This window comes from Prunus persica, chromosome G4, assembly GCF_000346465.2.
Source record: "Prunus persica cultivar Lovell chromosome G4, Prunus_persica_NCBIv2, whole genome shotgun sequence".
NCBI classification, from domain to species: Eukaryota; Viridiplantae; Streptophyta; class Magnoliopsida; order Rosales; family Rosaceae; genus Prunus; species Prunus persica.
Genome location: NC_034012.1, coordinates 3,348,356 through 3,360,605, shown reverse-complemented (window position 1 = coordinate 3,360,605; position 12,250 = coordinate 3,348,356). Strand labels below are relative to the sequence as shown.

Sequence of the window (12,250 nt, the reverse complement as noted above, 5' to 3'; positions counted from 1 at the left end):
GGGCTTGTACAATGCACACAAACCATTACCTATTTATAGGCAAGGAGTACCTGACCCTTCAGTGAGATTGCCCTCGCATAATGCATCCCATTATTATGTTGAAGAATATGAGTCTTACATCAGAAACTTGACTAAATAAAATACAAAATATAATGAATGGTTCCACTACTAATAATACCGAGGCCTTTTGTGATAAAATCCCGCATCTACTGGGCTTTGTAAGTGATTAAGTTGGGGACAAAATCAATGTTGTTAGTAGTAGGACGTTGGCCCGTCTCTCTGAATTTAACATGGTATCAAAGCGGGTCGATTGCCCTTACCCAATATGTGTGGTGTTCACATGTTGAGCTTGAATGTTTACCCCGACCATTTACCCAATACGTGGTGCTCACGTATTGGGCTTGAATGATTGACTCCGATGTGGATTGGAAGTTAATCTTGAAGAGTGAATAAGATGATGATATGGAATAGGACTTTTATAGAATGAAATCTGATTAGGCAAGATATTAATATCTTGGCTTTATGAATTTTATCTTGCAAGATAACATATAAAGCAAAGGTGTGCATCTCCTTGTTTGTACAGCTTTTACATGTTTTGATTGATCATCTAAATTTCTCTAAAAAAGTTGATGTGTATATAGTTGTGATAAGTCATCAAGTATTCCATGTTTACATGGTGATTTATCAAACACTTTCATCATTCATATTGCATTCAGTTGCATGTTCTGTGACTCATACGATTAAGGGCACCAAAACGGTGGTGGCGGTTTTCCTCCGGCAAGCTTGAAGCAATCGTGACCAGTATTGCGTTCAACATAAAGAGTGTGGAAAGATCATCCCGTGACAGAAGTTGAGTTACGAAGAAGTCGGTAAACATTATCTAGAATGTGTGTATGATAATTATGTGAGTATTTCTTGTAATCATCGTTCTATAGTGAATTTATTTTGGACTGAGGAGTCCTGTGGATTTTCCCTACAGGTGGAGTTTTACTATGTAAAATAATTTTCTACGTGTTCTTTTATTTTATGCTCAGCACGTTTCAGGATTGATAAGCCATATCAATCTTGCTACCAAAGTTTATTTTTTGTTTATTGATTATAATTTTAAATTGGCCTATTCACCCCTCCCCCCCTCTAGACATTTTTAGTCATCTTACAGGTAATTTCAGTAAACGTATGCAAAACTTTGATGAAAACATATAAACGAGCATGACATCCATGAGAAGAGATTCTATCCAGAAAGTACAAAAAGAGAAAATATCAATAACCTTCTCAGATGTGTCTGTTCATCTTCTCCCAATAGAAAATCAAAGAACGTGAGAATTAGGACTAGGAGGGTGAGATTTTTTTTATGGGGTTAAGTATTTATATCATCCACTTAAAAGTCTCATACAATACAACATTTAATGAAATACCTCAAACTTGGTAAGTAATTGAATACCACCATATTTTAATTCATTACTTAAGATTCCTAATTGAATACCACTGGACTTTAATTCATTACTTAAAAATCCTAATTGAATATCATTGAACTTTTAAGCTTCAAAACAATCTATTTAAAATCCCAATTGAGTACACCCCTTTAATTTTTTTAATTAAAATTTATTCTTAATCATTTAGCAGTTGCCAAAAAAAGAAACCATTCCTAATCATTAAGCTTGAGTAACCTCATGGAAGAGGTTGCCAAAATAGATGGTAGTGTATGCTTGATTATTTTCAGGGGGGCTCTTAATTGGAGTTCCCCTGACCTCCATATGAAGATCCATTTGTAAGTAAACATTTTGAGTGTCGTTACTTTGCATCTCTTCAATGGAGCCAACACTAATGCATTTTATTTCTCTACTTCCAAGCCATTGAGGATCCTCTTGGTTACGGATAAAAAAGCAACAACAAAAAAACACAAAGTCATAGCAACTATGACTAAGATCGCCAACGAAAAATAACCGTTTGAGACAGTGAAAATAGTAGGTTTAAAAATAAAAAAAAATACAAAAAGTTTTTCTGAAGGTCAAAAGTGGTATTAGAGAATTATAACAGTTAAGTTAGTCCTAAAATGTGGCATTACATGCTGTGGGGAAAAAATTCTCAAATAAAGTCAATGGTATGAAATTTTTCCTATGTGGGTGTCCATATTCACAAGTGTAGAATTGCATTCCCACAAGTGCGCTTAGATAGATCAAACATAAAAATGCAATTTTTCTCAAGCTCCTAACCTTTAACCAAATAGCCAGTTCAATCCAAATTAATCAAATCTAATACTTCGAAGCTCATCCTAACCGGTTCGAATCAACCTACCAAACGAGACCTAAGAGTTTAAATTCGATATTGGCATTAATGCTTGATGTAAAAGGCTTCAACCTCGCTTGCCGCATCCACATTACCCCTGACTAGAATATTCAATGTCTCATCCTCAGGTCAGTTCGTTTTAATGAAGGGACCCCCCCTTATAGAATACTCTTATTAATCAAGAAGACTTGTGATGTCAACTAGCAACTAGCTGCATAATTGCATTATTGATTGAAGATAGCAATGCTATCCATATTAAAAAACAAAACAAAAATTGTTAAATGTATCGGTTCTGCATAACAAACCTTATCTTTTAAAAAATCACCAGAAAAATAATGAGTGGTCAATTGTATAAAGACCCGACAATATTACGTATAATTAATTCATAGGGTTAGTCTTGTGATGCCACGAGTCAACTAGCAACTAGCTGCATAATTGCATTATTGATTGAAGATAGCAAGGTTATCCACATTAAAAAACAAAAAAAACACTGTTAAATGCACCGGTTCTGCATGACAAACCTTATCTTTTGAAAAATCACCAGAAAAATAATGAGTGGTCAATTGTATAAAGACCCGACAATATTACGTATAATTAATTCATAGGGTTAGTGTAGTTAATGCACCGACAGCTCTACATTTCTGTCTGCAAAAAAAGCTACAAAAAAAGCTCTACATTTCTGTCCACAAAAAAGCTCTACATTTCCAGACGCAACGTTTTTAATGTTAGTGAAAAAAAGAAAGAAGCTTGGTCTATTACTTTATGTAATATATTGTCGGCGGCTGAAATAAAATTTCAAAATATTGCAGTTACAGTTTCCACGTTTCTATTAATTTGTAGAAATTTACAGCAGAAATTATTGAGTCTTTGGTGAGGAAAACCAGTGAACAAATTAAATTGAATCTTCAATTGAATAATATTGATATTGTTATTATTGTTGTTTGCAGAGATAAACATGGAACGAATAAAGCTAATAGAAAATTGAACAAAATATGTACAGAAAAGAAAATATGGACACAGCTAAACTGCATATGCGTTTCCGAAGACTACAAACAACATACGTGCTACTATAGAACCAGAATGTCCACAACTGTCAAGAGGGTGTTGAGTCTGGATTGATTTCAGAGAATTCAAGGCCGGACGTAGAGGTAGACTCGAATGTGTGGACCGTAGTTGAATGCTGTGTTCGACTGATACTTAAACTATGATCTTGCCTCTGCCGGTGGAGGTCTCTCATGGCCTTGAACCTCAAATCTTCTATATAGGTACTTGGTTCTGGGATCACGTCAGGAACAGGGGTTTGTCCTTCAAGCATGCTCACCACCTCGGACATGCTAGGCCTAAGTGATGCAGAGGCATTTGTACAAATCAGAGCCACTTTAACCATGATCTCTGCTTCTTTTTGGTCAAACTCAGACCCTAACTTCTCATCAACTAGCTCCAACAAGTTTCCAGTTTGTTGCAAATGACAAGCCTGCAAATGTTTATTGTAGTTCTCACTGAATTAGTAACAATGAGAACAACCAGATGTGACAAGATGGATGTCAAAATGGATCAAAGAGCTAGAGGGAATGGTAACAGTACCCAATCTAAAAGGCAAACCCAGTCATCACTTGGGATATAATTATTGTTGTTCTTCCCACTAATAATTTCCAAGGCCACTACTCCAAAACTGTAAACATCTGCTTTGTACGTCAGGTGACCCCATAATGCATATTCTGGTGCCATGTATCCTCTGCAAATCAAGATCCCAAAATCTTATTATTCAACCCAAAAAAAAAAAAAAATAGATCACCAATTTAGCTAGACTTTGTTGCAAGTATATCAAGTAGTCAGTGTAAACAAGGACATGGAAAGTGGAACTGACATTGTCCCAGCAACTCGGGTGCTCATGTGCGTCTTCTCCTCTTCATCAAGCTTTGCTAATCCAAAGTCAGATATTTTGGCGTTCAAGTCCCGATCAAGCAGCACATTAGTAGCTTTGATGTCTCGGTGAACAATTTTAAGTACAGATTCTTCATGGAGAAAAGCTAGTCCTCTTGCTATCCCAATACATATATTACGCCTTGTTGGCCAGTCCAGTTTAAGATGATTTTCTCTACCTACAAAAGTTTGTCAAAGAAAATACTGCTCGCTCAAACTTTATTTTCAACTATAAATAAATTGTGTGAAAGAAATTCCAAAACAAAATGGAACGCAAGTAGTACTCAGGGAGTATGCTAGAAGAAACCTAGAAATCAGTATAACCCATCCAAGGATATAAATAAAGAAAAGGATAAAAACCAACTCAAAATTATACACTTTAGATCATGATCAGTTACATCTTAATTGGTTTCCGCACTTATACAGTTAAGTAATTGACATCATACTCACCAAGCAATGCTCGTGCAAGGTTATTGTTTTCCATGTACTCATAGACCAGCAATAGCTGACCTCCATCAATACAACATCCATGAAGCTTAACAAGATTTGGGTGCTGGAAACAAGAAATCATGCCCATCTCATTTAAGAATTCACGATTTCCCTGCCTTGACTTAGATGAAAGCTGCTTAACGGCTATCACTGTACCATCAGGCAATTGACCCTGCATCCCAACCCATGTTCAGAAGTATGTACGTAAACGTAAAACAGGGAAATCTTTAAAAAAAAACATGGAAAAGATTCAACGTACAGATAGCTAAAGTACCTTGTACACAGGACCAAAACCACCTTCTCCGATTTTGTTAGCAGAATCGAAGTCATTAGTGGCAGCTTTTAATTGTTTTAAGGTAAAAGTCCCTGTCTGCCCATCAAGTCCTCTATCTGTCCAAGGAGGCATCAGAAGAGTATTGAGTGTTATTCATCATTGCTTGAGCAATCAAAGAGTGCAATTGTTAAAAAAAAAATTTCCTTCATTTCATATACTTGTGAAAACTATCAGTAGGAACCAATGAATCTGACGCACCTTTCTTTCTCCCCCTTTTGCCTGGCATGTATCCTTTCCACCAAAGGATTCCTAATATAACAAACACTAGGCCAAATGCTCCTACTACAGCTCCAGCAACAATGTGAGCAGTTCCCTTGCTTTCACCATTTGAGCAATCTTTGGAATCTGCTCAAAAGAACAAATCAATTAACTAACTGGAATAACATAAAAGGAAAAAAGGACAAGAAACTCTTGTCCAGGAACACGTTGTTTTCAAAGGCTGAAGTGAACATAAATTTTCCAAATTCGATAAACAAAATTTTAAAAGAGGTTGGGAAGTGTGCATTTGAGCCTTTATTAGAAACCCTTCATATCAGGATTAAAAGCAAAGTCATTTTTTACATACATTAAATCCATTCCATTCATAGGAACGCACATAAAATAGCTTTGCTCTTGCCGCAGATAAGTTACAGAATTAAAACTTTAGCACAAACTACCACTAAAATCAGACTCTATGTCGGTAGAAAAACAAAATATCCTAATTAGCATTAAGGGAAAAGAAAAAGCAGCAGACGCATAATACATAGGTACCATCATCATACCACCAGTTCCTAAACTAGCCTGCTTCCTGAACTAGGTTCCCATGTTGTGTCTAATGTTAGGCCTCAAAACTCTGTCTGAGCCAAACCAAGTATGGCCGGGCTGAGAAACAGATGTTGAAAACAGAAAAAATTGTGATCCAAGCTTTATCCCAAGCATACCTTATTATGAGTGCTTTACAATAAGGTAAAGAAGAAGATCGCATCCAGCGAACTCACCAGATTTCACAGAAATAGCAGAGATAAGGGGACCATAGACTCCTCTGTCAGGGATTCTTGTTGTCCCTTTACCAGCAAAATAGAATCGGATCTCTAAGATATTATTTGTTACACTGACATTATGTTCTAGTATTACAGGCTTTTGAGCCATCTTTGCCTCATCTTCAATATTGAAATCCTTTCGCAATACTTCTTCCTGAGACAAAGCGCTTCACATTACACCTATTTGCAACTTCATAATATACGTTTCTAACAAAGTGATTAATTACCTGAACATAGATATCAAATACGCGTCTGCCAAGACTCGTATATGTTTGGTCATTTGTAAACTGTATCTCCGCAAAGTGAAGACTTACAGTATAGTCACCATTTTCTAAGCAATAATGGAAATATGTGATTGAAATTGGGGATATGCGTGCTGTCGTGTATAAATCAGAGAGATTTGAAGATGCCAGAGATACAGAGTAACGTGTATTTTGGAAATCGTTGTCATCCATGAAGTCTCCAGTGCTACTAAATCCCCAAAAATAATCACCATTTAAGAAATACTCTGCAGCACCACCTTCAACTCCTCCGTCTCCTTCATACACAACGTTTCCTTTATTTTCTTTGATGGTGACGTCATTTCCACCACAATTAACATGTAAACAAGTTGAATCTGGAATAATGGATAAAAATAAAAATATAAGTGAGAGAATATGAAAGCAACAATTACTAATTGACAAGAGTATTCAGATATAAAACTTTTGAATATCATGGTATTCTCTCTGAACATTTTCAGGCACAGCGAGTTTCAAACTTCACTCAAATTCTTTTTCATTTTATTTTTTCTCTGAAACAAAGACTTTAAAATCCGAAGAATTTACTTTTTTGGGTGTAGCAATCTTTATCATTTACAATTTTCTTCTGCAACAAGCTGATATTGCTTCATGATCAAACTAACTGAAACATGCATCTTCTATGAAAAAAATAATAATAAAGGAGATTACACCATTTCAAGTAGAAGTAGAAATTCCAATACATGTACTGAAACATAAATAAACTGTATAGCATTGCATATTATTTAAGCCGATTAGAATATATCCTTACAGCGTGGGCAGTTGAGATCCTTCAAGCATGGAAGACCTCTCCTTCTGTCATAATTGAGTGAAAAACATACATTAACATGGAATGTACGCCATGTGTATATATGAACATCTTTTCTCACTGTAATGCAACAAAAAGAAAGCAAGACAGAGAAAGACAATCTTACAAGTTGTTCTCTGTTGAAGAGCTTCGAAACAAGTTCAGGTTTAGATTGCTATTGAAAAAAAAGGAAAAAGGTGAAACAACCATTAGTTAGTATCCATATAAAATCGGCATAATACATGAATAGCTACTAGAACAGTATTTCTCACATGTTGTCCTGACAAGTACGTTGCTCAGGGCCTTGCCATGTAAAGTTATTGTATGAAAGATCACTGCATGCAGGAAAGGTCACTCTCTTTAGGGAGAAACAAACATAAGCCAGAAATGATGTGTGTCCATTGTATTGATCCTCAAATTGTTAGCTTCCAGAATTCCATTAGTAATAATACATACATGAGACAGATCTTGGATACACATGAGAAGCATACAAGGAAAAGGTAAATTGCAATTATATCAAAAGAAAAAAATAAATAATAAGAAGCATTGAAGACAAGAATTACACATACACATTACTTCCATCCTTGAAGATTGAGCCAGGTACACTTCCACTCAGAGAGTTTCCAGTTAAAATCCTATAGAAAGAAATATAAGATTTTTCAGAATGCTACATCAATATTCAATACTAGATTATTAAATAAAAAGGGGAGGGGAATTAAGCACACACCAACCTAAAGATATAAGCTTGCATTTCGATCCCAATATAATTAAAAAATCTTAAATTATATAGGCATTCACGTGCCCATGTTTGTGTCACAGAAATTTAGTCCCTTCTTTATCCAGTAATATGTCCAGCATTTCCCAGAAACTTTTAGGGAAGAAGAATCACAAGCAATGGACCTTTGTAGTTTATAATTAAAGGGATAAGTAAATTACCATACTTCAAATCTGAATGCGCCATAATTAAATGAATCACAAGGTTATACTTACAGGAATCTCAAACGCTCTAAGTTTATAGTGTCTGGAACTTCCCCTACTAACTTGTTAAAACTGACATCCCTATCACAATCACAATACAAAAGATATAATCAACCTGCATTCACAGTCATAATACAACAATACAATCAGTATCCTACTTCACAAGGTTTACTTACAACATTTCCAGGTTTTGTATCGTCCAGATGTATGGAGGAATCTCCCCAGAAATGTTGCAGTTTCTGAGAACCCTAAAATACACAACTGAATAGCATTAGACAAACCACCATCAAAAGTAAAATATAAATAATAATGCCTTAAGAATATTTGATGACCAAATACTCAACGTACAATCTCACTAGGCCTGTCATGTTTGTCAACGTAGGAAAACCTTGCTGTGGCCCCTTTATATCGCTAATCCTCCTATATATAGATATGGAACCACAAAATGAAAAGCAAAAAAAATAGGGACAAGTAATCTAATAAATACATACAGCTAGAAAGAAAACTTGAAAAGGCCTTTTACTCACAACTCTTGTAAATTACTCAAAAGAGATATGTTGGAGGGGATGGGTCCCTGAAGCCCACTTGCATGCATTTCTCTTCAATCATCCAAATATACATATAAAGAAAAAATAATAAAAATTAGAAATAAATAAGAATGAAATAATTTGGGTCATCTATAATAACTTGAAATGTAGGTCGAAATTCTGTCAAAAGAAAAAAAATATCTTACAATCTCTCAAGTTTTTCCCAATTCTGTATGAAATCAGGTATCGTTCCATTGAAGTTATTATCGTTTATTCTACTGCATTAGACAAGAGTATGGAATCAATTTGACATGTAAACTTGTTTTATGCATTACAATAAAAAATTTAAAAAAAAAAAAACAAGTGCAGTAAAAACTTACAAGTCTGTTAAATTTCTTAGCCTAGCCAATGCCACTGGTAACTTTCCGGTCAAACGATTGGAGGACAACATCCTGCAATTCCAATACCAAAGCAATGATCCATCAATTTTTACCTATCATTCATCATTCCCAAATGTGTTTACAGTGTAGAGAAAAATCAAGAATCAAAATTTCCCGAAAGAAAATTGCATTACAGAGTTCCCAAGTTGATTAAATTCCCAAGCTCAGGAGGAACAACTCCAGAGAACTGATTTGCTTCAAGAGTCCTGATTGTTTGAAAAAGGAAAAGGAAATAATATTGAGATTAGAAAGAGAGAATGACAGAATCACAGTGGAGGAGTGAAAAAACTGATCCCCGCCAATGGATGCAAATATAAAAAAGTTTTCAAGGAGAAGGGAAAAGACCCTGCCAATCTTGTTTCACATATTTCCTCAATCATACCATAATTCCATGACTCAACTGATAAATTGCCAAGACAAACCATAATTTTAACACTTACAGGTATGTGAGAGTAGTAATATTTCCCAACTCCTTTGGAATCTCCCCTGATAAGCGATTTACAAGAAGAGAGCTGCATAGATTTTCTAATTACTTTACAACATGAACTACGAAATCAACAATACAATCACAAAAGCTGAGAAGAACTCACATTTTTGTTAATTGCATTGCACCCCATTCTCCTGGTATTGTACCATTAAGATAATTGAGAGACAAATCACTACACAAAGAGGAAGGATAAAAAATGTAAAGTGCATTTCAGTATAAATAAATTTTATAGAACAAAATCATCAGTCATTATTCTTGAATACAAAATGATCTTACATTTCTTTAAGGTAAGGAAGTTTGACCAGTTGAGGTGGAAGCATGCCAGGTAGACTATAACGCTTGAGAGCTCTGTCAGATTGAAAATTATAAATTCGAGTGCTAAGCAGAGAGTAATGTTGTAAGGAAACAGAATAATCATAACACAGGTTGCTTGGAAATTAATGATTAGTGGATCTTCAATTAGAACTATTGGGTTAAGAATTAGAGTTATGCTCTGTCTGTGAAAAACCTTCCTACAGCAATAATAATCTGGGGCAAACTACACTAACCTCCTGGAGATTAAGGTGAAGAACATCAAGATAACCGTCCGCAATTTTAACATTAGGTGCAAAACTGAGAACATCTACCTCCAAAGCCCAACCATCCTTGGCACCTACCCCATCCTCTGATATCAAAACTTCTTCTAGCACCTATTAGACAAGGACGGTCAAAGTAAGTTCCAGCAATGCAAGGAGGATTCTTGTACTTCACCTAGCCCCAGGTGAGGTTAGTATAGTTTACCCTAAATATATAGATATCAGGCATAAAACCCTCTCTTCTTTTATTTTATTTTCTTTTTTCCTGGTAAATAAATATAAGAAGAGGGAACCATACAACGTTACGACATGACAGACAGTGCTGTTGCAGTCACAACTTATGCCAGTCTCAGATCCTTTTGGCGGATCTGCTGTTACCCCAACCATTTCAATTTTGCAAGAATCACCATTAAACTTCCAAAACTTCGCACCCATCGTACTAGTTATTTCTTGGAGAGCATCAACTATCCATCATGAAAAAACGTCACATAATCAGCACATGGATTCAAGGAAATAATCAACTTGTTATATACAGAGATTGGCAAATAATTTAATTATCAAGTGGCTCCTCTTTCAAAAAGTAATGTTTGGTTGTATTTGGAAACCAGAAGAGGGAAATTAAACCGACCATCACATAAAAGGAAATTAAACTGACCATGCAAAAAACTGAAAAACTGAATGCTCAAGGTAAGAGAAATCCCTTGAAAAACCAATGACCTTGTCAAAATTCGGTGGCTACGCTCCAATTAACATTGCAGATACCTCTAAAGGAGACTTATTAGAACCAGTCCCAAAATACCAGAACTTAATGCGCAAGTCAAGAACTCAAAAGCAGTTAGTTAAGAGAGGAGAGGGCCAATTACCCATTTGTTCACTGAGAAAATCTAAGAAGAAAATAAACAAAAATGGTTGATTCTGATTACTAAAGAACAAAAACTAAGTGTGTTCCTGTGTGTAGTATGCAAACATTTGTGCTGATACAGAGTGCAACAACATCCCAAGATTCAAACTTTCAGCAACCCAATTGAAGTTCTAAGCAATAAAGTAAGGTATTAGCTCTTACTTTCATCTTGGGGCACCTTGGACTCTGCAAACCTCACCGAGCTGAAGCTGCAGCTTAGCACAGTAACCAATAAAACAAAGAGGCTACTGCTCTTAGCCACCATGGTGATAAAGATTCAAGATTTGGAACAAAACTCTTGGCTTGCGAAGGAACAGTGGTGTGCAGCCACTGATATGATATGATATTCTAGCTGACAGCTTCTCAATTTGAGCTTTGAAGAAGCCAGGCTAGTCAGCAATGCATGTAGTTGACATTTGACAGAATGCAATGCTTTAAAATTTCGACAAGTGACTGCAAGTAAAAGCAATGTTTGAACTGCTTTGGAAACCACTGGGCTGAGGCTGTGGCTGCGTACGTGGACAACCCAAGGTTGGACCTTTTTTTGTTTTTCCCCCAATAATTCAATTTTGATTGCTCTTCTTTAATTTTTTAGTAAAATATTTATTGACCATCATCATGCCATGCAAATCCAAATTTAAATCTTATCATCATGATTTATGATCTGTTATTTTCAGGGAATTGTTTTCTATTTCCTTTATTTTTATTTACTCGAAGAAAAAAAATTACACAATTATTATTTTGAAATGTCAATAACAACTTCTTCTTATTTTCCAAACATGTATTTCACTTTGACACACAATTACTTAAAAAATAAAGGTGCCCTGCTAAAAGTAGTGAGAAAATAAGATAAATAAATAAGCAAGTTGTTTGGATTAATATTTATATTCGGGCCGAAAGGACAGGCTCCTGGTTTCAGAACAAGACAGGGACAGCGAGGCCCCAATGTAAGGCACCGTATTAATTCCACGCGCGTCAAGCCACGTAATGTCACTATTTGACTAGCCCCAAAATATTCCAGAAATTATTTTTCTTTTTTATAATAATTTTTGTTTTGTTTTTGTTTTTATCTAAATGTCGGTACATTTATCCTAATATTTTGAAACCCAAAAAAAAAAAAAAAAAATCCTGATATTCTCGAACATAATTTAATGTTTTTTTTTTTTTGTTGGATAACATAATTTAATGTTAAGCACTAGCAATTACTG

General features: G+C 35.3%; 1 protein-coding gene across 3 annotated transcripts; it reads right to left on the bottom strand.

Moving 5' to 3' along the window:
- On the bottom strand, positions 3,171 to 11,548 carry LOC18780480 (probable LRR receptor-like serine/threonine-protein kinase RFK1). Of its 3 annotated transcripts, none has more exons than XM_020562774.1 (24): positions 11,205 to 11,548; positions 10,440 to 10,605; positions 9,843 to 9,914; positions 9,670 to 9,738; positions 9,520 to 9,591; positions 9,214 to 9,285; positions 9,020 to 9,091; positions 8,846 to 8,917; positions 8,640 to 8,711; positions 8,461 to 8,532; positions 8,289 to 8,360; positions 8,125 to 8,193; positions 7,704 to 7,769; positions 7,407 to 7,469; positions 7,262 to 7,309; positions 7,099 to 7,142; positions 6,279 to 6,667; positions 6,010 to 6,205; positions 5,231 to 5,377; positions 4,973 to 5,088; positions 4,660 to 4,870; positions 4,154 to 4,388; positions 3,871 to 4,021; positions 3,171 to 3,760 (listed from the first exon to the last, which is right to left on the bottom strand). In XM_020562774.1, exons 1-24 carry the CDS (start codon positions 11,305 to 11,307, stop codon positions 3,380 to 3,382), a joined length of 3,030 nt encoding a protein of 1,009 aa, XP_020418363.1. In that variant the 5' UTR covers positions 11,308 to 11,548; the 3' UTR covers positions 3,171 to 3,379. The 3 variants fall into 3 exon arrangements, with proteins under 3 accessions (XP_020418363.1, XP_020418364.1, XP_020418365.1); XM_020562775.1 differs by lacking the exon at positions 11,205 to 11,548 and adding an exon at positions 10,115 to 10,255 and having other exon boundaries at positions 10,440 to 10,556; XM_020562776.1 differs by lacking the exon at positions 10,440 to 10,605 and having other exon boundaries at positions 11,205 to 11,315.

Coding starts and splice junctions, on each gene's coding strand:
- LOC18780480 (XM_020562774.1), bottom strand. CDS start 11,307: ATGGTGGCTAAGAGCAGTAGCCTCTTTGTTTTATTGGTTACTGTGCTA. Junction 9,739..9,842: donor CTTCCTTACCTTAAAGAAAT/GTAAGATCATTT, acceptor CTCTTTGTGTAG/TGATTTGTCTCTCAATTATC. Junction 6,206..6,278: donor TATTTGATATCTATGTTCAG/GTAATTAATCAC, acceptor GCTTTGTCTCAG/GAAGAAGTATTGCGAAAGGA.